Here is a 27,094-nt window from a genome sequence, read left to right on the forward strand (position 1 = left end):
TTAGAAATTTTCATTTTTCAAAAAATTCTTCAACCATATTTTCGTAGAATGTCTGCCGCATCGAAAGTGCTCGCCAGCGAACCATCTGAGCTCGAATTGCAAGTCGCACAAGCTTTGGTCGATTTAGAAACCAACTCTCCAGATTTGAAGGCTGACTTGAGACCTCTCCAGTTCAAGTCTATCAAGGAGATTGAAGTTTCGGGTAACAAAAAGGCTATTGTCATTTTTGTCCCAGTGCCATTGCTCACCGCTTTCCACAAAGTTCAAATCACCTTGACCAGAGAATTGGAGAAGAAGTTCCCTGACAGACACGTTGTCTTCTTGGCTGAGAGAAGAATCTTGCCAAAGCCAGGTAGAACTTCTAGACAGGCCCAAAAGAGACCAAGATCCAGAACCTTGACTGCTGTTCACGACAAGATCTTGGAAGACTTGGTCTTCCCAACTGAGATCGTTGGAAAGAGAGTCAGATACCTTGTTGGTGGTAACAAAATCGCCAAGGTTCTCTTGGACTCTAAGGACTCGTCTGACATCGATTACAAGCTTGACACATTCCAATCTATTTACCAAAAGTTGACCGGAAAGCAAGTCACTTTCGAGATCCCAACCGAAACTTTATAATACTGATTAATAAAGGTAAATGAGATATATATGAAAATGCTGCGTATCGTTACTCGTAGCGTGCTGCTCGGCGAACAAATCCTTCGTACTTAAAACTTTCACTTCGCATCAAGTCGTCGTCATCGTCTTCTATCGCAGGATTGATGTAAGGAGCCGTAGTGGGTGCTGCTGGTTTGAGTTTTTTGGTAACAGGCTCTGGTACTTCTTCCTGGGTACCTTGTCCAAACATCACTGCAGCCACAGCTAATAATGCAATAAAGATGAAAACCGGGCCGAGTCGCAACGCACTGGAATTTTGCACAGCTTGAGGCTGGTAGTACTGAGGTGTCGACGAATGTGTGAGTAGATAAATCCCGAAGAGCCCCATCACCAACGATGGGACATGAATGCGAGTTGTGGTGTTTTTTGTGAGTGCAACGTTAATGAATAGCTCCAAATTCCAGGCTGACTGGATCGTCTTGAACATGAAGCGAACCATAGCAGCTACCAAATCGGCAGCATTTTGTAGGTTGTACTTGTCCGAGTCAAGCTCTTCCTGGCCGGATGTGTATTTTCTTCGAAGAATCGGCTGGTCAAGCGGATGGATGTTTTTTGTGGCAGGCTTACGAGGTGTCATGTCCACCTCGAACGCTATGTCTCTGATTTCTCGGAGCTTGTCTGGGTTTTTCTCGGGTGCAGGGGGTATAGTCGGAACGATGAACTCTCCAGGCGATGACCTGGTCCTCACTTTGAAAAACCTCTTTGGTGCGGACACATTTGTTGCAGCCGTTTCCGTGGAAGTAGTGGAGAATATAGTTGACTGGTCAGACTTTGTAGTATCATTGGTGCCCGTTCTGGAAAGAAGAGGGAAAGAAGATACGGTTGTGGGGTTTCTGCGGAACTTTGATAAAAACGTGTTGTGATCCACCATGGTCCGGGGAAAATGTGATTGATCACAGGAAATGGGTACTTATTTCTAGTGAGCTACCCCTTATCAAAAATGGAAATTAGTAAATACCCGTCTAGCCACCCTTGCACCAATTTTATTATTTAGGCTACTCATAGTGTGGATACAACTGAATACTTTGTACTTACTTACAAAAGGTAAGGAAAGGTAATCTAGAAACAAGCAACAGAGACTCAACTCAGCACTTATTTGAACTTCTTACCAAGCAAAATCATTTGCAACTGGTCGTACATGGAGATAACACCAGCAGAAGCAACACCTCTCAAAATGTTAGCACCGGCACCCTTGAACAAGGACTTAACACCACCAGTAGCAATGATTTGGGTGAGAGCATCGAAACCGTTCTTGTACTTGACGGCTTGACCAGAGGTCATCATCATTCTTCTTCTGACAGTGTCCAATGGGTAAGCAGCAGTAGAAGCACCAGTGGTAACAGTCCAACCAAGCAAGAAGGAAGCAATGAAGCTGCCCTCAAGAGGACCAATCAAAACGACAGGCTTAAGGGAGTCGTAGAGACCGAAGTAAAGACCTCTGTAGACAATGATACCGACGACAGATGGCAAGAAACCTCTGTAAAGACCGGCGATACCGTCAGTAGCAAGAGTCTTTCTGTAAACGTCAACAAGACCATTGAACTCTCTCTCACCACCCTTAGAGGACTTAGCGTCGTTTGCCAATCTGGTTCTGGCGTAATCCAAAGAGTAAACGAAGAGCAAAGAAGTGGCACCAGCAAGACCACCGGAAGCCAAGTTACCAGCGAACCATGGCCAGTAACCCTCCTCCTTCTTGAAACCAAACATCTTCTTGAACTTGTCCTTGAAAGCAAAGTTCAAAGCTTGGGTTGGGAAGTATCTGATAACGTTGGCGGTGTTACCTTTCCAGAAAGAAGAGAGACCCTCCTCAGCGAAAGTTCTCTTGAAACATTCACCAATACCGTTGTATCTCTTAGCGAGTCTACCTTGTTTGATCATCTCGTCTTGGTTTTGGATCAAAAGTTTGACTCTCTCGATTGGGGCGGCACCGGTCTTAGCGACAGCGGCGGAGACACCTCCCATCATGAAGTCGACGAAGAAAGAGGACTTGTTTTCAGACATTTGCAATTAATGATTCAACTGAAATCTTTAAAAAGAAAAACTGTTGCGAAAAGGATTCGTTCAAATTTAAATACTTGTCGGTTTTTTGGTCGAAATCAATTGGCACTTTTTTTTTGTGCAAGAGGGCAGTGTGATTGGTCGGTGAATCCGATTAATATCGGAAACCCAAAAATGGTAAGGAGGGTAACACGGTAGTATCAGGGATGTGCGTGCCGAGTAGTTAAGCTTTTATTAACTTCCAGCCAGAACGTGTTACAGACAATTGGAAAGTTACTGTGCAGACTTGATTTCGCTACATACTTCACTCTCGGAAGGCTTTGCACTAACTGGTTACGTGGTCGAAACATCCCAAACTTTGTCCTACACAGCCTGAAAAAAAGAACTTTTCAGAAGTCCCGGTAAAAGATCAACGGATATTGGTAAGGTTCCGACGAGAAAAAATTCACGTAAGACAATAGTGTCTCGAGCCTCTCCAGCTGAATCCGGTCGCGTTTTTTGCATGTTAAAACCGATCTATCCTACCTAGTAACTACATTGTATGCAACCCAATTGAAACTTGAACTCCGATGCCATCGATTATCTAGATGGAAAATCAATTAGGTTGCAACCTAGCTTGCAAGCTATTACCTTGGGCACAAAGCCACAATTGAAGTATAAATTGCCTCAAGGTCGTCTGAACCGAGATTTTTGAAGCCATCCGTGTTAGCCGTATGCTCCAGTGTAGCAGCACTAAACCGCTTCTATTGTCACTTATGTCTCCAAGGTGGAAACGGTTCTTTTCGGTCCCAACCCCAGCCTTGCATTCACGAAAACCGGATTCCAATGGAAAACCGCTCGCGCGCTCCACGAAAAAATACGGTCGTAGTTTGCCGGAAATCGTGTCCCTCTTCGCCAAACTGGTGCAAGGAAGTTTATGAAAATTTGAACCATGGTACCAACTGAATACTACAATGCTCTTCATATGAAACCCTTATTATTTAGCTGTACATAATCAGTAACCAAGAGCAGCAAGCTTGGCAGAGGCCTCAGATTTAGCAACAGCAGACTTGGCAGCACCAACCTTCTTGAGTTGAGCCTTCTTCTTAGCGTAGTACTCAGCAGATCTAACCTTACGCTTCTCTTCCAAGGCGTCAACAACAGACTCGTATTTCCATCCAACAGAGGAGGACAACTTACCAATGGTGGTGTACTTTCTACCTGGCTTGAGTCTCAAAACTCTAAGAGCTTGAGGAACAACAACTCTCTTCTTCTTGTCGTATGGTGGTGGAACACCCTCGAACACCTTTAATCTCTCCAAAGCAGCCTTACCTCTGGCAGTCTTGTGGGCAACCATACCTCTGACAGCCTTGTAGAGGATTCTGGATGGAGCTCTGAAGTGGAAAGGTCCTCTGGTGGCGTTGAATCTAGTTCTCTTTCTCAAGTAATCGTGGTACTTCAACTTGTTTCTGAAGAATTCACCAGAGATGTTGAGAGCCTCGCATCTCACAACAACGATCTTTTGGCCGTTGAGAAGTTCCTTGGCGATGGTGGATGCCAATCTTCCCAACAAATGTCCTTTTCCGTCAATCACGACAACCTTCTCGAAAGAGCTCATCTTGCTTTCTTCAAGTTTTCACCACTAATTTTTTATCTTTATTTTTCATCCAAGGAAATTACGCCTTACACCAGAGCAGTCACAAGTTTTTTTCGTTACCTCCTACCTAGTTTTCGTTACACCCATACACCAGAACCCGGTCTCCAGTGGTACTCCCAGAAACCTTGCAGCTGGTGTCTCCAAGCGATATAATGTTATCGTAAAGCGTGCGCGCGTACAAGTCCACCGGTCGCGAGCTGAACCTCGTTTTTGGGTCCCGTTCGGCAAACTTGCTCGTTAGTTACAGAGACCATTTTAGGAATAACTTACCACTGTTGTGCAACCATTCTGCTGTGCGTGTTTGCGTAGCTGTCTCAAGAGCTTTATCACGGCTGCGCTTGCTACCAATTAGTAAATTTCAATCGAATGTACTTACCGCTTGTGTAATTTTTTGCAAACTCGATGTTGAACAGGCCCTGGATATCTTCGATCACCAATAGATCAAGGTCTTGTAAAGAGTGCTCCATGACAGAGGACAGACTGAGACACCGCTCGATCCGCACCTGGGACAGAGCACCATCGCCATATTTTTGGCGTAATTGGCCAATCAGGTCGACGTCGAACGAGTGGATAGTGCTCACGTGAAGGACTCGGTACGAAGACCGGGATATTCGCGATAAGTAGTACGACACGATAAACTAAACGTTAGACAATGCTCTGATTTGCGAAGTTCACATACCTCAAGCACGCTCGGGCGCGGATCAGAAGGGCTTTCCACATCGTACTGAATGAGATTCACCGTGTTGACTAGAATCGCGTCCAGTTCAGACTCAATACTCATTTCTAATTATTTATATCATTAACATTTCTAGATCATATAATTATGGGGTCGTTCTGAACGTGTCTGGTGTACGGATGACTAAACAATAATACAGCAACCGGACTTGGAAGACTCAGAAGGTAGGTTAGGTGGTGAATGGGCGTCGTGGTTCGATGAGCGAGCGATGGGTTGTTCAGGGGCGTTGTCTTTTGCAGTCATGTCTTCAGACGGAATGTTTTCTGTGTGAGTTTTCGATAGTTCCGAAAGCTCGTTGGATCTTTTGGCCTGTGAGTTCACGTCTTCCTGGTGGGTGACGGAAGTGGCAATCTTGGGTTGCGGAACAAATTGCGGGACAGGGGTATTTGAGGTAGATCCTCGCCGTTTATTAGTGCGGAGATTGATTCGGCTATTGGCCGAAAGCTTCAGGTCAATAATCCGATCTTTGTGTGAATTAGCTGGCAACTGGTCAAAGGGTTTCACTATGATGTGGACAATCGGAGAAAGGCCGAAGTTTAAAGTGCTCAATAGCTCGTTTGGGTCCAGTCTGCTGCCCAGATGTATCAGTTGTACCTGCTCCTCCACCTCCGGAACGGGATCCGAGTTGCTGGTTTCCATCCCGCCATGCGATCCGCTGTTGACGAGCTCCTCCCAATGATCAAAGATGTAGTTCCTGAAGTTTCCAATTCTGACGTGGGCTGGATCTTCGCCCAGTCCATTAGTGATCAAATCCTCATCCAACAGTAGTGGAACCCTCGTACCACTGATGTACAGCAGTTGCACAGATGTGTTTAAAAACGACATGGTGCGCAACTCTCAACTAATCAAGCAATATCTATAATTATATATAAAACTGCTGCGCAATAAATAAATGGTCCAGCACAGAATAACGTGAGAACGCTTTTACCACTCGCCTACATGTGTCTTTCGGCGTCTACAATTTCAAGAAAGCGCATACATGGCCGAGTGGTCCAAGGCGGTAGACTCAAGTTCTATTCTCAGTGATGGGACGCAGGTTCGAACCCTGCTGTATGCATTCTTTTTTTTTCTTGATATCCTCTTTTTTTCAATATACAAGTTATACACACCCGTCCCAATGGCTTGCTAAAGCTCACCTTTCTTGCAAACACACAGTGATCTTTTCAACTATAAATTAAGCCTCGAAAGAACTTCGCTGGCCAATGACTTATATAACCACGTGTTTCCAGAAATCTTCTTGAACTGGATACCGTAGAGACCCACAAGAGGAACCTTGACAATGTGAATTTCAAACTTCAATGGAGTCTTACTGGCAGCAGCCTTATCAGAGGACTTATGTGAGTCCACCGCTGGAGAGTTGGTAACAGATGACGATCTTGGCTTGTTCTGCTGCTCCAAGCGACTCGAAATAAGCATATCAGAGCCCCCGTTAGGCTCTTCAAAAGTAAGAGATTCCGAACTGTCGTAAGAGTTGCGACGAACAAAGTTCGAGAAAGCAGGAGTAGTTGGATAGCTGACCTCGGAATTGTTGGACACGTTCGTCGACACTGACAGCTTGTCTTTTTGTTTCCGGTAGCCACCAAGCATTCCGTTGCCAAGAGAAAATTTCCGTCTGTGGCCATTCTTAGAAGGAGTAGATGTGTTCGATGGGGACGAGACCGCACGCTCTGTAAGCTCTTCCGGATCCAGCTCCTCCTGAGGAGGACGATGTCTTTCGCTGGAACTTGATGACAACGAGGTTCTCTTTGTGGAGCTCTTGCGTGACGGAGCTTGAGACCGTTGTCTTTCTCCCTCGATGGACTCCTTCTTGGTGGCCTCGTCGTCCTTCTCGTCATCTGCTGCTGGACGGCTTGTTGAATCAACAATCGACGGATAATGCACGCAAACAAATCCACCCTTCACCTCAGTGAACTTGACACCAAGCTGCGGCAGCACGTTAATGATGTCGTATCTGATGATAGGTAAAGGTTTGGTGGATGTAGTTTGAACAGAGAAGAATCCCTTAAGGAAAAGTGTCCGTGGATATTCGATCGACGGCATTGTGCCTGGTGCAGCATGCTCAAATTGAGAAATAACTTCTTCGTCGGACAATCTCTTGTCTGGCTTAGTGTAGTCATCTTTGAATGTCACCTCGTCCATATCAACCGGATCAAAAAATCCATCGTCAATAGTGGACGGTAGTGGAAGCTGAGGAACAGGTGGAGCGTCAGGCGCAATTGAATAATTATTAGATTTCGGAATGTTGAGAGACCGTTTTCTTGCATGACCAAGAGACTTTGCTCTGGCTGTTGGATGAAACTTAACACCCTCCGGCGTGGCTCCTGTAGCAGGAGGCTTTTGCTTCATGGCTTGTTCAACAGCAGCCATGTGTGCTGCTCTTGCAGTCTCGGAAGATGCGTACGCCGAGGCTGCTCTTTGATGCTGGAGCTGCTGTTTGGATGCCGCACTGATCGGAGGTATTTGCGACTGTTTCTCCTTGCTAGTAATCTTCATGCTACCCACTCTGCGCACCACATCGTTCTGTCTTGATGCAAACTTGGCAACCTTGAGTTCGTTATGGTCCTCGACAGGCGAAAGTTCTTCAGGAGCATGATCGTTTCTGGATTTCTTGGAGCTCAACTTTCTCAAGATTGTATTCGTAATGCCGGCCTGGTGGCCTTGGTGGCCATCACCTTGCTGCTGTACTGGATGGATTGGCTGTGCACCACCCTCGTGGCTCACAACACGATTGCGTTGAATCTGGGATGCAGGACCAGCAGTCGATGGTTGGTGAGGAGAAGTGTACGCAGCCTGCGGGAAAGCAAGAACTGGGGCGGCCACAGAAGGATCGTCCGAAGGCGGGAATGAATGAACTGGCTCGTTCTGCGGAGTCGAGTATGGCGCCTGTAGCTTTCCGGAATTGTCTTCCTTGACCCTCTTCCTTCTCAGCATTTCATCAACTAAATGATAAATTGAGATCAGAGGATGGTAGCTAATTGTGGGATCTGGAATAGAAGGATTGTAGCTGGCATAATCTTCGTGAGTATTCTTTATATGCCAATTTTGTGTGGCAATCTGATAATCCTCTGAAGTTAAAATCTCGGTTAAGTCCCTGATGACGTTCTCTTCAGTTCCAAGTTCGTAGTCAACAATTGTGTTGATGACTTCGGGATCCAATGGTAGTTCTATTGGTATTCTGTGTGGTAGATAGTTTGATGGTGCGCTTTCAAACCCTTTCACCATCCATGGATGGTTCATGACTTCTTTCAAAGATGCTCTTCTGGTTGGGTCCACAACTAACATTCTGGACATTAAAGAGACACATTCTTTGGAAATGCTATCAGGGTACTCAACGTTTCCCCGCTTGATCTTCTCATGTAAAGCACTGACACTTTGATCGTCGAATGGGACTTTACCGCACACGAGAACATACAAAACCACACCAAATGACCAAACATCGACTTCCGGGCCAATATATGGATGAGCAGAAAGCAGCTCAGGTGCAGCAAAATATAGCGACCCACAATATGTCTTCAATAAATGTTTGTTATCGAACATATTGGAGAGACCAAAATCAATGATCTTGATGTCACCATTCTTGCTGATCATGATATTCTCGATTTTGAGATCTCTGTGAACAATGTTATTGGAATGACAGTAATCCAACGATGATGCAATTCCACGGCAAAATTTCCGTGCTTGTCGTTCCTTGATAGAACCATGTGAAACAATGTAATCGAGCATTTGTCCTCCTGAAACGTATTCGAAAAGCATATAGTAATGGTTGGTCATCGAAAACATCTCGTAAAGACGACAGATGTACGGGTGGTAAAGAATACGTCCCAGTGCTCCTTCTTTGATTGTTCGCTTGTCTCTGGCCACCTCCTTGTCGAACTCCTTGCGTCTTTTCGCCAACTCTGAAGGATCGTTCGATGGTGGATCATTGACATGCTGCCTCTGCCAAATCTTGGCGGCCCTTGGGACGACTTTGACTGCGCAAATCTCATTAGTGACACGATGTCTTGCCAACTTCACTTTACCCATGGATCCAGCACCGATAGTCTTGGCAAAGTCCCAGTCTCCAATCGATTTTCTGTGGAACTGGGGTTGAGGCTGCTGTTGCGACGAGTTTCTGGAGCCGAATTTGGCTCCTTGCTGCTTCTTTGGAGTGACAGGCCCCACTGGGGTTGGCGACTCTGTTAGCTCGACAGGTGCCATCAGCTTGGGCTGCGGTTTCTTCGCTTCTGAACTTGGGGTGTATTGCTGCGGAGTGGCAAAAGGAAGCTTACGGGCCACGCTCTTGGTTGGTGGAACAGCGTCGGGCGTATCGTCTGTTATGTTTGCGGCATTACTGGTACTTCGCAGCATTCTTGGAGTCGCCGGGGCGGCATTCGGAGTATAACTATGTTCTCTCTTGACAGAGCCGGACCGTGAAACGTTCTGCTGTCTCACCTTAGGTAGCACCATTGACTGCTGCTGAGAGTCAGGCCACGAAGGATCCAGCCTTTGAATTGGGCTCGATGGATCCCCTTGCGACATTCTGGAGGCCAATTGGATCTGAAACTCCGATTGAGTTCCAAGCCTTGTTCGAAATTTAAACTTTGACGGACTTTGGTACCGCTACTTGGAAACTTGCTGTGTTCGACTAGATTGATTGTTCAGCAACTTTTACAGATGCTTATAAAGGGCCGAAAATCAGGAGATCCAATTCGAACGATAAATTTCTCAAATCAATGGCAATCCAGTATTGCTTTGTTTGCACCTATTTTAATTTTTTTGATCTTTTGTTCTGCCGCAGTGGGAACTGTTTTTCCCTGCACTGCCCAGTTTCCGGGTAACACACATCGCCAAGCTCTGAGAAATGGGTGCTCAAGGGCTCAAGGGTAGAATGAGGTGATTTAGTTTTTAAAAGGCAAGAACGAACCCAATTAGTGACCTGTCGTATAAGATTTTATTGATTGGGAGGTGTCAAACACATTCCCGGTGTGGAAACCAAGGTTGCTACCAAAAGTCCCGTACCTTGGCATCCGGCAACCCGGCATCCGTGCACCGGCTCAACAAGTCGCGAATCGCGTTCGTTTCGTCAGTCAGCAGCCCTCTACGTACATACGTAATTAGTCGAAATCAAGTGATCTGGGTAGCAAACCGGGACCCCAAGTGCACTGTAATTTTAAGCCTGCCTTATCTGCCGGGGTATTCCTCTTTACCGACCGTGTCACACCCGCACAATCGTATATAAACCGGGCGATCGCAAATTTCTGCCATTTCGCGGCCCCAACAATTGTCGATTTTTTCCGGAGGGACACTTGGGGATTAAAATTTCTCGTTTGACCTATACCTGAATTTGAAACATGACCCAAGAACAGGTTCACTCAGTGGTTCATGAGGCCAACAATGTCAAAGCGCGGCCTACACCACAATCGTTTTTCGACAAACAGCCTTCCAAGTCGATTTCCTCTCTAGATGACTACAAAACTCTGTACAAGCAGTCGATCGAAGACCCGGAGGGTTTTTTTGGACCTCTTGCCAAACAGCACCTGGACTGGGACAAGGAGTTCAAGCACGTTAAGACTGGATCGTTGGCCAATGGTGACTCTGCCTGGTTTGTTGGTGGAGAACTGAACGCGAGCTACAACTGTGTTGATAGACATGCCTTTGCCAACCCTGACAAGACTGCCATCATTTTCGAGGCAGATGACGAGCAAGAGAGCACCACTCTCACTTACGGTGAGTTGCTGAACAAGGTCTCCCAGGTTGCTGGTGTTTTGAAGAGCTGGGGAATCAAAAAAGGTGATACTGTGGCTATTTATCTCCCAATGACCCCCGAAGCATTGATCGCCATGTTGGCCGTTGTTCGTCTTGGAGCTATCCATTCTGTCATCTTTGCAGGTTTCTCTGCAGGTTCGATCAAGGACAGAGTCAGCGACGCTGGATGTAAGGCCGTGATCACCTGCGATCAGGGTAAAAGAGGTGGCAAGACCATCAACACCAAGAAGATCGTGGACGAAGGTCTGAAAGACTGTCCTACCGTTGAGAAGGTGCTTGTCTACAAGAGAACTGGTGCTGACGTGTCAATGACCGAAGGAAAGGACTTTTACTGGGACGAGGAATGCGACAAATTCCCTAAATACTGTCCCCCAGTGCCAGTGAACGCCGAAGACCCACTTTTCATGCTCTACACCTCCGGATCCACGGGTGCTCCAAAAGGTGTTGTCCACTGCACGGGCGGGTTCCTGTTGGGTGCTTTCCTCACCACTAAGTATGTGTTTGACGTGCAACCAGAAGACGTCCTCTTCACTGCGGGAGACGTTGGTTGGATTACAGGTCACTCTTATGCCCTCTACGGTCCATTGGCTATTGGCTGCGCTACCATCGTCTTTGAAGGTACTCCAGCTTACCCAGACTACGGCCGTTTCTGGAAGATCGTTGAGAAACACCGTGCAACCCACTTCTACGTTGCACCAACTGCATTGAGACTGCTCAAGAAATCCGGAGAGGCAGAGATCGAGAAGTACGATTTGAGCTCCTTGCGTACTTTGGGTTCTGTCGGAGAACCAATTGCTGCCGAGATCTGGGATTGGTACGATCAGAAGATCGGAAAGAGCTTGTGTCACATTTCTGACACTTACTGGCAAACCGAGTCTGGCTCCCACTTGATTGCTCCTTTGGCTGGTGCTATTCCTACCAAGCCAGGTGCAGCCACTTTGCCATTCTTCGGAATTGATGCTGTCATCATTGACCCTGTCACTGGAAAGGTGCTTGAAGGAAACGATGTTGAAGGTGTGTTGGCTGTCAGATCCAGTTGGCCATCCATGGCTAGAACCGTGTACAAAAACCACCACCGTTACATCGATACTTACCTGAAGCCATACCCAGGTTTCTACTTCACAGGAGACGGTGCTGGTAGAGATCACGACGGTTACTACTGGATCAGAGGTAGAGTTGACGATGTGGTCAACGTTTCTGGTCACAGACTGTCGACTTCGGAGATCGAGTCTGTTCTGCTTGAAAACGAGCACGTGAGTGAATCTGCTGTTGTTGGTATCAACGATGATCTTACTGGTCAAGCCGTTATCGCATTTGTTCAATTACAGAACGAGTCCGAGACCAACGACGCTGAGGCCTTGACTGCTTTGAGAAGATCCCTTGTTTTGCATGTGAGAGGAATCATTGGACCATTTGCTGCTCCTAAGAGCATCATTGTGGTTCCAGACTTGCCAAAGACTCGTTCTGGTAAGATCATGAGAAGAGTCTTGCGTAAAGTCTGCTCTGGAGAAGCCAAGGGTCTTGGTGACATGAGCACTCTGTCGAACCCACAATCTGTTGAGACCATCATCAAGAACGTGGAGGAGCAGTTTGGCGTGAAGAATTGATGACTAGATTACATATATCAGTATTCCGTGTTGTCATTAGGTGTATAACATAGAGATAAATTAATGGCTACTCTATACAACGTTTAGTAAATTGTAAACCTCTCTGCACCACGACATTTATTTGTCAAATACACCAATTTTATATTTATTTTCTGTGGCAAATGTCGTTGGAACAACTAACCTCTCAATTATCCAAAAGTTTCTCGGCCAACAAGTATGCCGAGTGCTTGAAACTACTCACAAGCATCAAGATTCAGCTCATTGAGAAAAATCTGCTTGTTCCTTCGCTTTCTACGGCCTCTAATCCTAATGATCTTGCCATCTCGCGTTCAATCTTGGAGATTGGAGCATTGGCCAGCATCAACTCGGAAGATCTTTCTGGATTCTCCAGCTACATCACGCTTCTCACACCATTCTACGATCTTGCCAGCCTGCCAGAGTCGCCAAATAAAAACAAGCTTTTGAGCCTGTATCTTCTTTTGCTTCTGACTCAGGGAGATCTAGCACTGTTCCATATCGAGCTGGAAAGATTTGCAAATTACGGTCTCTCGGTGGACGAGCTGGAAAAAGATGAGTACTTTGCCATTCCTATCAAGTTTGAGAAATGGATCATAGACGGTAACTTCAACAAGGTTTACGAGCTGTTGAGCTCCAAACACAGTTTCCCAAGCAAAGAATTCAACCTGTTCGAAAAAGAGTTGCTCGATTCCATCCGTTTGACAATCGCTACAAACATCGAGTCCAGTTACACTACCCTTCCGTTGGAGAATCTCAAACTGCTTCTGTTTCTAAAGAACCAGGCCGATGTGAAGCATTTTATCGACGAGATGGGATGGCCCGTTCAAAATGGCGTTGTTCACTTCGAGAAACCTTCAACGGCACCTGAGGATGAAATTAACGATGACAAGCAAATTATCAAGAATTCGTTAACCTACGCCAAAGAAATGGAGAGCATCGTGTAGAATAAAATGAATAAACTCGTATATTTAAAAATTCCTATTAATTTTTTTTGCATTTGTTTCTCATGCTTGGTCTTTTCCTACTGTTCAAGCTGTTACAACTGGTTATTGTATACTTTGCACCAGCACCGTTTGATACCTCGTCATTGATATTCTTTGAAAGTCACCAACAGGAACTCGCTCAATTACCAGCTGCGCTACAATGGCTGGTTACCAACGTATTCCAAAAACTAGTTGTCTGGGACGCCATATATTTCCTCAAACTTGCCGATGAGGGACCCACATTTGAGCACGAATACGTGTTTGGCCCTCTTTGGTGGCGATTGTTGGCACAGATCCCGCTAGATAATATCTATTACAAACTGATTGGCGGACTGTTCATCTCCAACGTTAGTCATTATTTGAGCTGTCTGGTGCTGCACAAACTCACTAAAAGATACTTTGGCTACAAAGTGGCGGTAAATAGTGCCCTCCTCACCATTATCCAACCATCGGGAATCTTTAGCACATCCATCTACTCTGAACCTATCACCCAGCTGATCTGCTACACAGCCTTGCTTTTACGAAGCTATGGCAGAAGATCTATACGCTACTTATTATCGGGAGTTTTCATAGCCATTGCGTTTGGGTTTCGGTCCAATTGCTTGCTTTATGGACTGGTTTTTCTGTACGATTTGGTATCAGACGTTTCGATCTATCCCCTATTAGCTGGTCTTCCATTGTTTGGGTCTCTGTGTCTCTCGATCTACATCCCTTATCAAGCATTCTGTCCCGAACGGGGCGAATGGTGTTTCTCCACCACAAAATCGCTTGTTTCATACGCTCAGTCCCATTACTGGGTCAATGGCTTTCTGGCATATTTCACCGTTGGAAACATCCCGCTATTCATCATTGCTGCTCCAAACCTGTTGATCTTGGCAACTTCCATCTACAACCTCCGATCCGTGAAGACCATCCGTCCAATTCTACTCACATCGTTGGTATACCTGATCGTCCAGTTCTTCTTCATGAATGTCCAGATCATCAACAGAGTCATCACGTTTTTGCCAACACATATCTGGTACGTCGCGCTCACTGAAAACCGCAAAATCGCATCTTTCTGGATCTTTTGGACAATCTTACAAACTGCATTATTTGCTACATTTCTTCCTCCAGCATGATCATTCCTCTAGTCTTCCGTAACTGGTTGGGAACAGTCCCTTTATTCCCTCGATCTCTCCCTCAGTCCACCCTGAACCATTATCCTCAGTTACGACCGCCACACGATCTCCAACAGCAACACCCAACTCGTCATCGCCTTGAGGTTCATAGTCGTACAAGATCTCCATGTACTTGACTTTCTTGGCTCCCTTCCGTGGAGCGACTTTAGGCCCCTGTTTTTTGCCCGACGACGTTTGCGTGACCTGGATGTACGACGTTGGAACCAGCCCAGACTCTCCCGCTGGCGTCTGCACCCTGGTCCAGCCTGAACCTGTGTCTTCCTCAATCACAATCAGGTCCTCTCCAGGGGTCAAGGAGGCCTCGTCCGCGTCGGTAGCAGTGTATGCATATAGAGCCTTCGCACTTGGCTCAGCACTGGACCCAGAGAAAATGTTGCTTATTTGGCCAAACAAACGGCCTTTTGTGCTTCCATGCGTGGTGGTCGTGAGCTTGCTGACTCCACTTGTGACAGAACGAACGTCGTCAAACTCGGGCTCCTCAGCACTCTTCTTGCGCAGGAACCCGAGTGTCCGTTTCTTCTTCTTTTCTATTGGCCGCGTCAGCGTCAGATCTTTGCCGTTGGCAGCAGACTGAATAGTTTCTATCTCCACCTCGGCAGAAACACGGTAGGTGTCGTCGTTTGCGAATTTCTGCAACCCGGAAACACCTTTAGTCAACATGGCCTCAAACTTCAGATAGTCCTCTCTGGGTTTGACCTTCACCTCGGCGAATGCATCTCCCATCAGCTGGGTACGTTCCTCATTCAACTCGGCAAGCTGCTGTTTCTCTTCGGAGCAAATACGCTCGTACTTCTCATAAAGCAAGGAGTTCTCGTTGAGTCTCTGCTTCAACACCTCCAGCTCGCGGTCCGAGGTGATCATCGTTTCGTCGTCGTGCCATATACTCGATGGAACGTAGTAGAAGTCCGCCGGCTCGGTCCAGTTGTCCATGTTGTGCTTCACGTACATTGCGGTGTCCAATTTAGGCAGATTCTGCTTCACCATCTTGTCCATGCTCTCCAGACACTTGAGTCCGTCTTCAAAGCTTCGCCGTTCGAGCGCGGCCGCCGTGAGCCAGATCCCGTTCACACGGTTCACACGCGACTCGTTCAGCGCCTGTAATCCGTCGAGAATCTCCGGCAGGTCCTGGTAGTAATATTTATCCTTAAGACGGTTTGCAATGTTGATTTTGATCAGGTAGTTGTTCTTCGCGTTGTTCATCTCGAACTCCCGTTTTTCGTACTTGTGCTGTGTGCGCTCGCCGCTGCTCTTCTCGGATTTTGATCTCTGGCTCTCCATCGCCTGACAGGAGTTGTCGTACTCTTTCTTGGCCTTGGTGACCTCGTCAAAGTGCTTGTTTTTCACCGTCTGTAGCTCCTCGTCCGCCTGCTTCCACTTGTGTCTGATCACGTCGTACCGGGCCTGTATATCTGCCAAAGTCGCCACCACTCGTTTATCGAACTCCTTGGCCAGATCGCCCCGCTCTTTGGCCAATTGCTCGGTCTGCGAGATCACCTCTGTCCAAGCAACCAAACTGGCACTCTCCAATGACCCTGGCGTAATCAAAGGATCAGGCCCCACGCTGACAGCTGCAGAAACTTTGGCTTTCTTCTTGAACGTCTCTGAGCACAGATTCTTCAGCTTGTCCGCATACTCGGCCTCAATGGCAGACCGCTGTTTATAGAACGACTCCAGGTCACCGACCCAGTCCAAGCCGGCCTTAACCCACTTGTCTGTGCGCTTGAACGCGTCTTTCAGCTCGTTTCCAATGCTAATCTCCATGAAATATCTGTTATTTTTTATCCACCCATATAAAAGACTCCAATATATAAACCGGAACTCCTCACACCAGATTTCTGAGCCGGTACTGGACTATGGGAGCAAGAGTGGTGTCGATACGTAGACCGCGGAATTCGTCCTGGTCGGCCACCATTTGCATTCTGCGCAGAGAGTGCTGGCTCGTATAATGTTTGGTGAGCTCGTATTCAAAAACAGTGACCGGATCAGAACAGCTAAGCCCGATTACGTCCTCCTTGCTGCATAGCGAGTTAGGCACCCAAGAGTTCAGTCCTGGCCTGAAAGTGTGGCCTTGGTGGCTCAACCGAGAAAGATACTTGGGATATTCTCGCAGAAGAATCTGGTCGACCTTGTTGGGCACATAGACCACCAATCCTTCGAATAAGACAGGGCGTAATGGAGATATCTCGTCGTGCGTATAAAAGTGCTCGTCTCGACATCCATAAAGATCCGGGAACTGATCTGGACCAATATTGTTCTTTTTGTATAGGCGTTGCAGCTCTCTTATACGACTCTCGCGAAATGGAGGCGCCTGTCCGTCCACTCTGGCCAATGCTGTGATGTCAATGTACAATCCGGTTGCAGTGTCGATCAGACGAGCGTCTATAGCATTGTTGCCGTTCCCACGAGCGCGGTCGTTGTAATACGGACTAACGTCCAGAAAATAGCTCCCAGAGCCATCAACGTCCACAACAAGCGTCTGATTGTAGTCACGTGCCAGACGGACCAAGCTGCTCTGTGTAACCTGGACGTCGAGGTCAGAGTCCCAGTCGAGCATCAGGCCATTGAACTGGAACCCGAGCAGCGTTCCGTGGGAGATCCAGGTGTGGATGTCAACAGCATTCGAGAACCGCGTCCAGGTAGCCATTAGCTTGTGCAAAGATGACTTTCGCTGCAACGCAGTCAAATTATAGCCGTTGAAAAAACGCCAGTCAAAATGCGCACCATTGACGTTTTTGTCAAAGCTGTCCGCCTCGTGGAAATACTTTGGGTGGATCCCAGCATGCTGTGAGTTATCGGTCGAGCCATCGCACTCAAACGCTTCACCTGAAATTGGTTTTGATTGTTTTGGTCTGCGGGATCTAAAAGGGAAATCGGCGAGCTGTGCGTATATTGTTGACTTTTGGAAAAACTTATCCCCGAACAGAAGAGCAGATTCTCGGGCCAAATTTACGCCGGAAGGTGGCTCTGGCTGTGCAAGACCCTGGCTAATAATTTTTTTGATCGAGTACTCTGCAATTAGCTGTCGCAAGGTTGGACGGTCGTAGGAAGCAGCCGGTATAATAGCGGCTTTAGATTCCGAAACGAATATGACTTGTTTGGGAGCAGGAGCAGAAGTGGAAAGGTAGCTAGCCCCGAAAACAATTCTTGCCTCCAAAGGCATTTTTCCCGCGAACGGCTGACTGATAAGTAAATTCGGAAAGTTTGAATCAGAACTTTGCGCTTCCACGGGAAGTTTATTTCGGCAATTTAAGGCTAGAATACCGATTTGGCGTTTGAAAGTCTTGCAATCTAGGCTTTTGCCTTTATTTGCGCGTAGCCATGAGGGAGCAGGACGAAGCCTTGTGTCTATATCGACCCAATCGCGCCAATTGAAGGGGATTGAGAAAGATGGTAGCTCTGCCGGATCGACTGTACTAGTAAGATGTGTTTGTAGTTTTGACAGCCATAAGGCGGCAACCAGGCGCGGATCAAACGGATGGTCGGGGGATGGAAAATAGGAGGTTCCGAGATTGACTTTTTGCCATAGAGACTGGCTTGATTTGTCACCAAGGTCTAGATCGGTGTAATTGTCAACCCCGAGCCCCGAAACATTCTCCAAGTAAGCCCAGTGCGGTTTATTCTGGGGAGTTCGAAGGATGAAGAAAAGCACCAAAACCACAATGCAAGTGGCGCTCAGGGCACGATTTGTTTTTCGGGTTAATATCGGGGTTGATAAATACTTATTTTTGCTAGACTTTTCGTCAATAGGAGAAGGAAACGAGAGAGGAGAGTACGGGGAAAGGGTAGGACTTGCGGAATCAGAGAAGTAGGAGGGACTGGTGATTTTGGCTGGCCCCAAAACAGTGATTATTTCTGTTTGGCGCATAAGGGGGTGAGTAGCCGGGGTTAAGATTTATCTAGGACTTAAAAAAATATTTGTAATAGTTTCTGCGAGTTTTCATGCCTTAGCGCCGATGATCCACAATTGTTATATTGTTTGAAACCCGAATAGCTAAATAAAATTTCCCCGAACGCAGATAAAAGTTAATAAGCACGGTTTCTTGTCACTGCACGCCTTTTTTCCCAAAACAAAGCTATAAAGGCAATCCAATCTCCTGGGGGTGTGAATTATGTCACACGCAATGGCAACCTCTGAATCTTACGGCAGTGCAGCAGAGCCTGTCGAATACTATCGTCCTGAGAACGAAGGGGACGGGATTGCGGAACTACATCGTACTATAACTCAATCAAGCGAGCAGCAAGGCCCACAGGGTAATGTGCTCACTCGTCTTTCCACTCTTTCTCGCACACTGTCACGTTTGACACATGACCAAATGGACAAGTTGGTTATTGACCCAAATGACTTCGACCTCAAGAGAATTTTGGAGTATATGGAGAGCAGATCCAACGAACAAGGAATTGGTGGTCGTACAACCGACCTCATTTTCGAGGATCTCGAGCTCACGGGTAAGAACACTGCTGCAACGATTATCACGACTGCAGGAGATGTGTTCCTGGGACCTGTCTTGAAAATTGCCGACAGGCTTTCTCACAAGCCTAAAGTGGACTTTGGAAACATGGAAAAAACAAGAAAGATTCTTCGTAACATGAACGGATACTGCGAGGCAGGAACCATGACCCTTGCCCTCGGTAGACCAGGAAGTGGTTGTTCTTCGTTCTTGAAGTCTCTATCCGGTGAGACCCAAACATACATCGGACTGGATGGAGAAATTAACTACAATGGTATTCCTCAAAAGGAAATGATGAAATCGTTCAAAAATCAAGTTATCTACAACCCGGAACTGGATGTGCATTATCCCTACTTGACAGTCGAGCAAACCATGAACTTCGCCATCGGCTGTAAAACTCCAAAAGTCAGAATCGACAATCTTTCGAGATCCGAATATATCAGAACCATCAAAGATCTTTACCTGACCTTGTATGGTCTGAAACACGTTGAGAAAACTCTTGTCGGTAACGATTTTGTGAGAGGTATTTCTGGTGGTCAGAGAAAGCGTGTTTCCATTGCTGAGGCAATGTCTACTCGTGCTTCTGTTTACTGTTTCGATAATGCTACCAGAGGTTTGGACGCTTCGACAGCATTGGAATTTGTTGAATCTTTGCGTACTATGACCAACATCACCAAGTCCACCTCCATTGTTACCATCTACCAAGCCTCTGAGAATATCTACCAACTGTTCGACAATGTTACTGTGCTCTACTATGGTAGACAGATCTATTTTGGCCCTGCAACAGAGGGTGTTGCATACTTCCAAAAGTTGGGATTCCAGAAAGGTGCTAGAGAAACTAGTGCAGAGTTCTTGACCTCTGTGACCGATCCGCTCGCAAGAGTTGTGGCTCCTGGCTTTGAAAATTCTGCTCCAAAGACCGCAGAGGAATTTGAGGCCCGGTGGCTTTCCTCCCCTGAGTTCAAGGCTTTGAAGGCCAAGATCGCCGAAAAGAAGGCCTCTTACAATCCTTCTGCCACTTTCGATAACTTCCGGGCTGTCCAATTGCGTGAGAAACAATCTCTCACCAGACCATCTTCCAGATATGTGGTGAACTACATCGAGCAACTCAAACTTTGTACAGTCAGAGGTTTCCAAAATATTGCAAACAACACGGCATACACAGCCACGCTGTTAGTTGCTGCTGTTGTTCAAGCTTTGATTGTCGGTTCGTTGTACTACAACATTCCACAGTCCACTGTCGGTTCTTTCTCAAGAGGAGGTGTGATTTTCTTCGCCTTCCTCTACTTCTGTATCATGAGTTTGGCTGAAATCGCCGCTTTCTTCGAAAACAAGCCAATTACCAACAAACAACGAGGTTACTCGTTCTTCCATCCATCTGCAGATCTGGTCGCAAGTTATTTGACCCAAACACCAGTTCGGGCTGTCGCAATTCTTGTGTTCTCCATCATCTTGTACTTCTTGTCAGATATGAAAAGAGAAGCAGGTCCGTTCTTCGCTTTCATTTTGTTCGTTAACGTTGCCGTTTTGGCCGTGAACTGTTTGTTCATCTTGGTTGCATCGCTGTCTCCAACATTGTCGGCTGCCAATGGATTTGTGGGTATCATTATGATGTCGACAATTCTTTACAGTTCGTATATGATCCAGCGTCCTTCGATGTACTGGTGGTTCAAATGGTTCTCGTACATGAATCCTATCCTTTATGGTTTCGAGGCTCTGATTACTTTGGAGTTCAGAGGCCGTAAGATGCCATGTACACCATCCCAGCTTATTCCAAGAGGTACCGGTTACGAGAACATTACTCCAGAAAACCAGATTTGTGGCTTCACTGGTGCAAGTGCTTCCAGAGAAATCTATGGTATGACCAACGATGTCTCTGGTGAAATATACTTGGATCTTGCCTTCCAGTACACTTTCTCGCACTGCTGGAGAAACTTTGGTATTCTGATTGGTTTCGTTTTGGGTTTCTTGTTCATTAATATTGCGATTGTCGAGCTTTACAACCCATTGGTTGCAAGCTCTGATCAATTGCTATTCATCAAGGGTGCTAAGCTTCCTGATTCTCTCTTGGAAGCTACTGGTCAGGCCCCTGCCAAAAACGATGAGGAAAGCAGCGGCGAGTCCCGGTCTGACGAAAAGAGTGAAGTTGCTGATGCTCAGCACTCCACTGCAGATTCCACTGTTGAAAAACTTGGGTCGAGTGATATTTTCATGTGGCAACACGTTGATTACGTTGTTCCATATGAAGGAGAGGCTAGAAAATTGTTGGACGATGTGCAAGGTTACGTTTTGCCAGGTACATTGACTGCTTTGATGGGTGAGTCTGGTGCCGGTAAGACCACTTTGCTGAACGTTTTGTCCAGAAGAACTGACGTTGGTGTGGTTTCTGGAGATATGCTCATTAACGGAAAGCCAATTGATAGCTCTTTCGAAAGAAGAACCGGTTACGTTCAGCAACAAGACTTGCACATTGCAGAGTTGACTGTTCGTGAATCCTTGATTTTTGCTGCCAGACTCAGAAGACCACACAGTGTTCCAGATGAGGAGAAGATTGCCTACGTTGATAAAATTCTTTCCATCTTGAACATGGATGAGTATGCAGACTCCATTGCCGGTGAGGTTGGTTACGGTTTGAACGTTGAACAACGTAAGAAATTGTCAATTGCCACTGAACTTGTTGCCAAGCCATCTCTTTTGTTGTTCCTTGACGAGCCAACCTCTGGTTTGGACTCTCAATCTTCTTGGGCTATCGTCCAGGTGCTCAGATCCCTTGCTGCTGCAGGTCAGGCTATTCTATGTACCATTCATCAGCCTTCTGCCACTTTGTTTGAACAATTTGACCGACTGCTTTTGCTGAAGAGAGGTGGTCAGACCGTTTATTTCGGAGACATTGGACCAAGTTCTCGTATCATGCTTGACTACTTTGAGTCTAATGGAGGAAGAAAGTGTGACGACAGCGAGAACCCTGCTGAGTACATTTTGGAGGTCATTGGTGCTGGTGCTACTGCTACTGTCCAAGAGGATTGGTTCGAGATCTGGAAGAACAGTCCTCTCTACGCCAAGACCACTGCTGAAGTTGCCAAGTTGATTGACGACACAAGCAAGTTGGAGTCTTCTGATCAGTCTCACTTACAATCTCGTTACGCCGTCCCATACGCTGTGCAGTTCAGAAACGTTTTGAGAAGAACCTGGTTCCAATTCTATAGGGACCTGGACTACGTGATGGCCAAGTTCATGCTCATGTTGCTGGCTGGTTTGCTGGTTGGTTTCTCTTTCTGGAACGTCAAGCACACCAACGTTGGTATGCAAAACGTCATGTTTGCCTGTTTCATGGCCCTTGTGGTTAGTGCACCATTGACAAACCAGATCCAAGAAAGAGCTATCAAATCGAGAGAGCTCTTCGAGATCAGAGAGTCCAAGTCCAACACTTTCCACTGGTCCTGTTTGCTGCTTTCCCAAGTGCTTGTTGAGATTCCATACTCGATCGCATTTGGTACCGTTTACTTCATCTGCTGGTACTTCCCTATTCAGCTCGACAACGAGCCATCGCGTGCCGGATTGTGGTGGTTCACCCAGTCGATTTTCTTCCAAATTTACTATGTTACCCTTGGTCTTGGTGTTGTGTACGCCTCACCGGACCTTCCATCTGCCAATGTTTTGATTGGTTTGGTGTTCAACTTTGTGATCTCGTTCTGTGGTGTGGTGCAAAGCCCAAGCCTGATGCCTGGTTTCTGGCACTTTATGTGGAGACTCTCTCCATTCACCTATATCGTGGAGAACTTGGTTGGTATTTTGCTGCACGATAGAGAAGTCCACTGTTCTGCTCAGGAGCTCAACTACTTGAACCCTCCACAAGGAGAGACCTGTGGTAGCTACCTTGCCGAGTACTTTGAAAACTACTCTGGATACGTGCAGAACCCTGACGCTACATCCAACTGTGGTGTCTGCTTGTACAGAGTCGGAGACGAGTGGCTGAAGACAGTTGGAATGAGTTACAGCCACAGATGGAGAAATATTGGTTTCTTCTGCGTTTATATCATCACCAACACTGTTGGTATGCTTGTTCTCTACTACTTGTTGAGAGTGAGAAAGTGGAGTTTGCCTAAACTTAACTTCAAGCGCAAGAATTGATTTTAAGAATTGGATATATTGATTAATGAATACTATAATAAACACATGAAATATAATCAATAATCAAGAGTAGCAAGAAGGCAGTTGATTTTTGGCAAAAAGCCGGAAAAAAACGATAGTGACCAGATTCGAAAAAAAATTGCCGTCCCCAGGAATCGAACCTGGGTCGCTTGTGCCACAAACAAGAGTACTAACCACTATACTAGAACGGCAGAATTTACTGACTTTTGTGCCCGCAAACAATACATGCGAGCAGAACACCACACACAAGCTGCTACCAGTTGGCTTGCCAGCTACCATTGCTACTATTCGCTTATAAGTCATCTCCTCATTCCTCTATAAATCACTCATCCATAGTGATGACAGCACGGATACACGATCCGCTGTGCATGTCGTGGAAAGCCTTGTTGATGTCAGTCAACGAGTGTCTGTGTGTGATGAACTCGTCCACCTTAATCTTTCCGTCAACATAGTCTTTCACAAGCGCTGGCATCTGGGTTCTACCCTTGATACCACCAAAGGCGCAGCCTCTCCAGACTCTACCGGTGACCAATTGGAATGGTCTGGTAGAGATTTCCTTGCCGGCAGCAGCAACACCGATGATGATGGACTCTCCCCATCCCTTGTGGCAAGATTCCAAAGCGTTTCTCATCACCTGGACATTTCCGGTACAGTCGAAGGTGTAGTCGAAACCGCCGTCGGTCATCTCGACCAATTTGTCAACAATTGACTGGCCTTCTGGCAGCTTGGCTGGGTTGACAAAGTCGGTTGCTCCGAACTGGAAGGCCCAGTCTTTCTTATCCTCGTTAATGTCAATGACAATGATCTTTCCAGCCTTCTTTTGCACAGCACCCTGGATCACCGACAGACCAATGCATCCAGCACCGAACACACCGACGTTGTCGCCTGGCGATATCTTGGCGGTGTTGATAGCAGCACCGTATCCGGTGGTGATACCACAGCCCAAAAGACAGGTTCTGTCCATTGGAGCAGATGGGTCAACAGCAACCACCGAGATGTCTGCCACCACAGTGTACTGAGAGAACGTGGAGCAGCCCATGTAGTGGAGCAATGGTTGGCCCTTGCAAGTGAATCTCGAAGTACCGTCTGGCATCACACCCTTACCCTGGGTTGCTCTGATCTTTCCACACAAATTGGTTTTTCCAGACTTGCAGAACTTGCACTCTTTACACTCTGGGGTGTAAAGACAGATGACATGGTCGCCAACCTTGACGCTGGAGACACCTTCACCAACGGACTCGACAATTCCGGCACCCTCGTGGCCAAAAACAACAGGGAACTCACCTTCAGGATCGGATCCAGAAAGAGTGTAGGCATCGGTGTGGCAAACACCAGTGTACACGATTTTGACTCTCACCTCGTGGGCCTTAGGCGGAGCAACCTCAATGGTCTCGATAGAGAGATCCTTACCGGCTCCCCAGGCAACAGCAGCTTTACAAGTGATGGTTTTTCCAGCAGTAGACATTTTTTCAGATGAAGAGCGGATAAATTTTCAATTTATATAATTCTTAGCTCTGGCTAGCCAAAGGCTATTTCTTACCTAAAAAGGAATAAATAAGAGAGCATAGATAAAAAAGCTTTATCAGCAACACACGGGGTCGATCGTCCAGACTGCAATGAGTGTGCTTTTGGAAACTACCGCCGGTAATTTGGTGATTGATCTCGACACCGACAGCCGGCCCAAGGAGTGCCGACTGTTTCTGGCTCTGTGCAAGAGAAAGTACTACCACTACTCGCCGTTTGTCAACGTGGTGAAAAATCAGTCCGTTGATTGTGGCAATCCGCATTTCCCAGAGCCTGTTGACGTTGCGCACCTTGACACCTACGCGGAGTACACCCCACCATTTACCCCAGTACAAAGCTTATCGGGCACTGTGGGCCAGATAGGCCAGATTATGTTTGCTGTGCGTGACCAGACACCGGGTCCCGAGTTCAAGGTTTTGCTGGGCCCCGCATCCCGGTTGCAGAGCCCGGTGTTTGGTTCGGTGGCAGAAGGTTTCACCACGCTGGAGTACATCAACGAATGCATCTTGGACATACACCTTCGACCGTTGAAAGACGTGCGTATTTTGCATACATACATTCTCCACGATCCTTTTGATCTGCCAGTGTCTTCACCAGCGAGCCCGCTCCCGACGCAGACGCAGATCGACTCGTTCCGGCTGCTGCTGGACGAGGATGCGTTGCAGGACATCAAGGCCGAGTCCAACGCATTGACGCTGGAGGTGCTCGGCGACCTGCCGTCAGCAAAGATCCAGCCCAGCGACAAAGTGCTCTTCATCACCAAATTGAACCCCATAACCAAGGAAGAAGACCTGCGTTTGATCTTCCAGCGGTTCGGCACCATCAGCTCTGTCGAGATAATCAAGGATAAAGTCACCGGCCACTCCCTGTGCTACGGATTCATCGAGTTCACCGACAAAAAAGCCGTCGAGCTCGCGTACAGGAAAATGGAAGGAGCCCGCATTGACGACCGCCGTGTCCATGTCGACTTCTCCCAGAGCACGAAACGCAAACGGCAAAGACCGTTCTAATGCATTACTTAATTTACTCGCCCATTCTTGCAACCATAAAATCTTTCACAAACGGCACGTTGTTCAGCACATTGACGCCAAACGACCGCGCAAACACCAAAGGTGCCGCGTCAGTTGAGTAGATCTTGTGTAGCTTATCCACGACGCCCAGCAGCACATGGTTGGCCGGGTATCTCTCGCTGAAGTAGGGCTCCAGGGCCATCTTGGTGCCGATATCCAGTCCACGCTCCAGAGACGTTTCCAAAACACCAACCAGACTCTTCACATCGGCCTGGCCCATGTTCAGACCCTGGCCGGCCAGCGGATGCGTCGTATGCGCGGCATCTCCAACAAGAGCCACACGCTCTTCCACGTACGTGTCTGCGTGGCTCAACTTCAAAGGAAACTTTCCCCGCGACTTGGTGACAATAGTTTCCAGTTCCAGCGGATATCCACCAGCCTCCTCCGGACTGAGCTTATCGTTGAAAAGCTGGAGTCTCCAAGCGACTTCCTCCGCCACAATTTCTGGCTTCGAGGCCGCAACCTTGATCAAATACTCCAGCTCCTCGACAGGGAGCTTCACCGCAGCGTTCACCATAGCCAGGAACTTGTCTTCGTCCAGTTTCATCAAGATGTCGGAATTTTCCGGCGTCGTTGACCACACGAGCGTGGTCCAGTTGTCTGGTAGCGGCAACAGGGCCACAGGACCGGTGGGCAGGAACCGTTGCCAGCCCGTTGGGTGTCTAAATTCGCCGTCCTTGAATTTCATGGTTGCAACAATACCCCAACGGTTGTACATCCATCCACGGCTCTCGATCTGTGCAAACTTGCGTGCCGGCGAATTGAACCCGTCGCAGCCCACCAACAACCGTGTTTGGATCGACTCGCCGTTCGACAGCTGCAAAACAGGCCATCCGATTTTCTCGTCCGCTTGAATGCTCTCCACCTTGGTGTTATCCAAGATTTCCAGGTCCTGGCCCAGTTCCTCGATCCTGCTCAGCAAAGCTGATTGCAGATTCAGGTTCTCGCACATGGTAGCCAGTGACGGCCCGTCAAAGTCGATCTTGGCTCCGCTGACCCCGTCCCAGGCCACAATGTTGTCGTAGCTCTCGACTCTTTCCTCCTGAATATGGTTCCAGGCCCCGATCTCAGACAAATAAGAGACCGTGGATGGAGTGAGAGAAACCACCCGGTTGGTGAAGTTGGACGGCGGCTCCTGCTTGAACTTGGTCAAGGGACCAATCAGGTTCCCTCCTTCAACAAGCTTGCAATTGAGAGACGATAGTGTTGGCGAGTTTTTGATTGCTGCCGCCAGCGTCAGTCCTGCAGGACCACCGCCGATAATGACGATGTCGGCCAATTGCGGTGCTTTTGCGCGTACAGTCGACAGAAACCGCAATGACATGATAAATAGCTACGGATA

The 27,094-nt window shown here is 47.3% G+C and overlaps 20 protein-coding genes and 1 pseudogene across 21 annotated transcripts; 10 read left to right on the plus strand and 11 right to left on the minus strand.

Moving 5' to 3' along the window:
* Positions 1-48: 48 nt before the first annotated feature.
* OGAPHI_005113 (uncharacterized protein) lies at positions 49-618 on the plus strand (the record flags this gene model as incomplete). The annotated part of the gene is made up of 1 exon (XM_046206265.1): positions 49-618. One exon carries the CDS (start codon positions 49-51, stop codon positions 616-618), a length of 570 nt encoding a protein of 189 aa, XP_046060048.1.
* OGAPHI_005114 (uncharacterized protein) lies at positions 124-1,528 on the minus strand (the record flags this gene model as incomplete). Its single annotated transcript, XM_046206266.1, has 2 exons — positions 124-610; positions 708-1,528. The coding sequence occupies 2 exons, from the start codon at positions 1,526-1,528 to the stop codon at positions 124-126; spliced, it is 1,308 nt and encodes a 435-aa protein (XP_046060049.1).
* On the plus strand, positions 1,041-1,520 carry OGAPHI_005115 (uncharacterized protein; the record flags this gene model as incomplete). Its single annotated transcript, XM_046206267.1, has 1 exon — positions 1,041-1,520. The coding sequence occupies one exon, from the start codon at positions 1,041-1,043 to the stop codon at positions 1,518-1,520; it is 480 nt and encodes a 159-aa protein (XP_046060050.1).
* Positions 1,529-1,597: 69 nt separating the features above from the next.
* OGAPHI_005116 (uncharacterized protein) lies at positions 1,598-4,444 on the plus strand (the record flags this gene model as incomplete). Its single annotated transcript, XM_046206268.1, has 3 exons — positions 1,598-1,607; positions 1,721-2,738; positions 3,958-4,444. The coding sequence occupies 3 exons, from the start codon at positions 1,598-1,600 to the stop codon at positions 4,442-4,444; spliced, it is 1,515 nt and encodes a 504-aa protein (XP_046060051.1).
* On the minus strand, positions 1,750-2,658 carry OGAPHI_005117 (uncharacterized protein; the record flags this gene model as incomplete). The annotated part of the gene is made up of 1 exon (XM_046206269.1): positions 1,750-2,658. One exon carries the CDS (start codon positions 2,656-2,658, stop codon positions 1,750-1,752), a length of 909 nt encoding a protein of 302 aa, XP_046060052.1.
* Positions 3,650-4,252, minus strand: OGAPHI_005118 (uncharacterized protein; the record flags this gene model as incomplete). Its single annotated transcript, XM_046206271.1, has 1 exon — positions 3,650-4,252. The coding sequence occupies one exon, from the start codon at positions 4,250-4,252 to the stop codon at positions 3,650-3,652; it is 603 nt and encodes a 200-aa protein (XP_046060053.1).
* A 706-nt stretch (positions 4,445-5,150) lies between the features above and the next one.
* OGAPHI_005119 (uncharacterized protein) lies at positions 5,151-5,852 on the minus strand (the record flags this gene model as incomplete). Its single annotated transcript, XM_046206272.1, has 1 exon — positions 5,151-5,852. The coding sequence occupies one exon, from the start codon at positions 5,850-5,852 to the stop codon at positions 5,151-5,153; it is 702 nt and encodes a 233-aa protein (XP_046060054.1).
* Positions 5,853-6,194: 342 nt separating this feature from the next.
* On the minus strand, positions 6,195-9,545 carry OGAPHI_005120 (uncharacterized protein; the record flags this gene model as incomplete). Its single annotated transcript, XM_046206273.1, has 1 exon — positions 6,195-9,545. One exon carries the CDS (start codon positions 9,543-9,545, stop codon positions 6,195-6,197), a length of 3,351 nt encoding a protein of 1,116 aa, XP_046060055.1.
* Positions 9,546-10,357: 812 nt separating this feature from the next.
* Positions 10,358-12,379, plus strand: OGAPHI_005121 (uncharacterized protein; the record flags this gene model as incomplete). The annotated part of the gene is made up of 1 exon (XM_046206274.1): positions 10,358-12,379. One exon carries the CDS (start codon positions 10,358-10,360, stop codon positions 12,377-12,379), a length of 2,022 nt encoding a protein of 673 aa, XP_046060056.1.
* On the minus strand, positions 10,466-12,965 carry OGAPHI_005122 (uncharacterized protein; the record flags this gene model as incomplete). Its single annotated transcript, XM_046206275.1, has 4 exons — positions 10,466-11,047; positions 11,138-12,002; positions 12,099-12,326; positions 12,922-12,965. 4 exons carry the CDS (start codon positions 12,963-12,965, stop codon positions 10,466-10,468), a joined length of 1,719 nt encoding a protein of 572 aa, XP_046060057.1.
* On the plus strand, positions 12,541-13,341 carry OGAPHI_005123 (uncharacterized protein; the record flags this gene model as incomplete). The annotated part of the gene is made up of 1 exon (XM_046206276.1): positions 12,541-13,341. The coding sequence occupies one exon, from the start codon at positions 12,541-12,543 to the stop codon at positions 13,339-13,341; it is 801 nt and encodes a 266-aa protein (XP_046060058.1).
* A 62-nt stretch (positions 13,342-13,403) lies between these two features.
* On the plus strand, positions 13,404-14,498 carry OGAPHI_005124 (uncharacterized protein; the record flags this gene model as incomplete). Its single annotated transcript, XM_046206277.1, has 1 exon — positions 13,404-14,498. The coding sequence occupies one exon, from the start codon at positions 13,404-13,406 to the stop codon at positions 14,496-14,498; it is 1,095 nt and encodes a 364-aa protein (XP_046060059.1).
* On the minus strand, positions 14,499-20,613 carry OGAPHI_005125 (annotated as a pseudogene). The gene is made up of 6 exons: positions 20,465-20,613; positions 19,361-19,973; positions 19,157-19,272; positions 18,970-19,094; positions 16,406-18,410; positions 14,499-16,326 (listed from the first exon to the last, which is right to left on the minus strand). Coding segments are annotated over exons 1-6 (4,836 nt in total).
* OGAPHI_005126 (uncharacterized protein) lies at positions 16,731-17,205 on the plus strand (the record flags this gene model as incomplete). Its single annotated transcript, XM_046206278.1, has 2 exons — positions 16,731-16,750; positions 16,863-17,205. The coding sequence occupies 2 exons, from the start codon at positions 16,731-16,733 to the stop codon at positions 17,203-17,205; spliced, it is 363 nt and encodes a 120-aa protein (XP_046060060.1).
* OGAPHI_005127 (uncharacterized protein) lies at positions 18,668-24,635 on the plus strand (the record flags this gene model as incomplete). Its single annotated transcript, XM_046206279.1, has 3 exons — positions 18,668-23,060; positions 23,611-23,819; positions 23,883-24,635. The coding sequence occupies 3 exons, from the start codon at positions 18,668-18,670 to the stop codon at positions 24,633-24,635; spliced, it is 5,355 nt and encodes a 1,784-aa protein (XP_046060061.1).
* OGAPHI_005128 (uncharacterized protein) lies at positions 21,800-23,437 on the minus strand (the record flags this gene model as incomplete). The annotated part of the gene is made up of 4 exons (XM_046206281.1): positions 21,800-22,076; positions 22,140-22,618; positions 22,685-23,169; positions 23,416-23,437. 4 exons carry the CDS (start codon positions 23,435-23,437, stop codon positions 21,800-21,802), a joined length of 1,263 nt encoding a protein of 420 aa, XP_046060062.1.
* OGAPHI_005129 (uncharacterized protein) lies at positions 23,481-24,623 on the minus strand (the record flags this gene model as incomplete). The annotated part of the gene is made up of 1 exon (XM_046206282.1): positions 23,481-24,623. The coding sequence occupies one exon, from the start codon at positions 24,621-24,623 to the stop codon at positions 23,481-23,483; it is 1,143 nt and encodes a 380-aa protein (XP_046060063.1).
* A 139-nt stretch (positions 24,636-24,774) lies between the features above and the next one.
* OGAPHI_005130 (uncharacterized protein) lies at positions 24,775-25,692 on the plus strand (the record flags this gene model as incomplete). Its single annotated transcript, XM_046206283.1, has 1 exon — positions 24,775-25,692. One exon carries the CDS (start codon positions 24,775-24,777, stop codon positions 25,690-25,692), a length of 918 nt encoding a protein of 305 aa, XP_046060064.1.
* On the minus strand, positions 25,402-25,644 carry OGAPHI_005131 (uncharacterized protein; the record flags this gene model as incomplete). Its single annotated transcript, XM_046206284.1, has 1 exon — positions 25,402-25,644. One exon carries the CDS (start codon positions 25,642-25,644, stop codon positions 25,402-25,404), a length of 243 nt encoding a protein of 80 aa, XP_046060065.1.
* A 13-nt stretch (positions 25,693-25,705) lies between the features above and the next one.
* OGAPHI_005132 (uncharacterized protein) lies at positions 25,706-27,076 on the minus strand (the record flags this gene model as incomplete). Its single annotated transcript, XM_046206285.1, has 1 exon — positions 25,706-27,076. One exon carries the CDS (start codon positions 27,074-27,076, stop codon positions 25,706-25,708), a length of 1,371 nt encoding a protein of 456 aa, XP_046060066.1.
* OGAPHI_005133 (uncharacterized protein) lies at positions 25,850-26,606 on the plus strand (the record flags this gene model as incomplete). Its single annotated transcript, XM_046206286.1, has 2 exons — positions 25,850-26,003; positions 26,104-26,606. The coding sequence occupies 2 exons, from the start codon at positions 25,850-25,852 to the stop codon at positions 26,604-26,606; spliced, it is 657 nt and encodes a 218-aa protein (XP_046060067.1).
* Positions 27,077-27,094: the final 18 nt, after the last annotated feature.

The sequence above is a fragment of the Ogataea philodendri genome, assembly GCF_020536065.1.
Source record: "Ogataea philodendri strain CBS6075 chromosome Unknown scaffold6, whole genome shotgun sequence".
In the NCBI taxonomy this organism is placed as follows: Eukaryota; Fungi; Ascomycota; class Pichiomycetes; order Pichiales; family Pichiaceae; genus Ogataea; species Ogataea philodendri.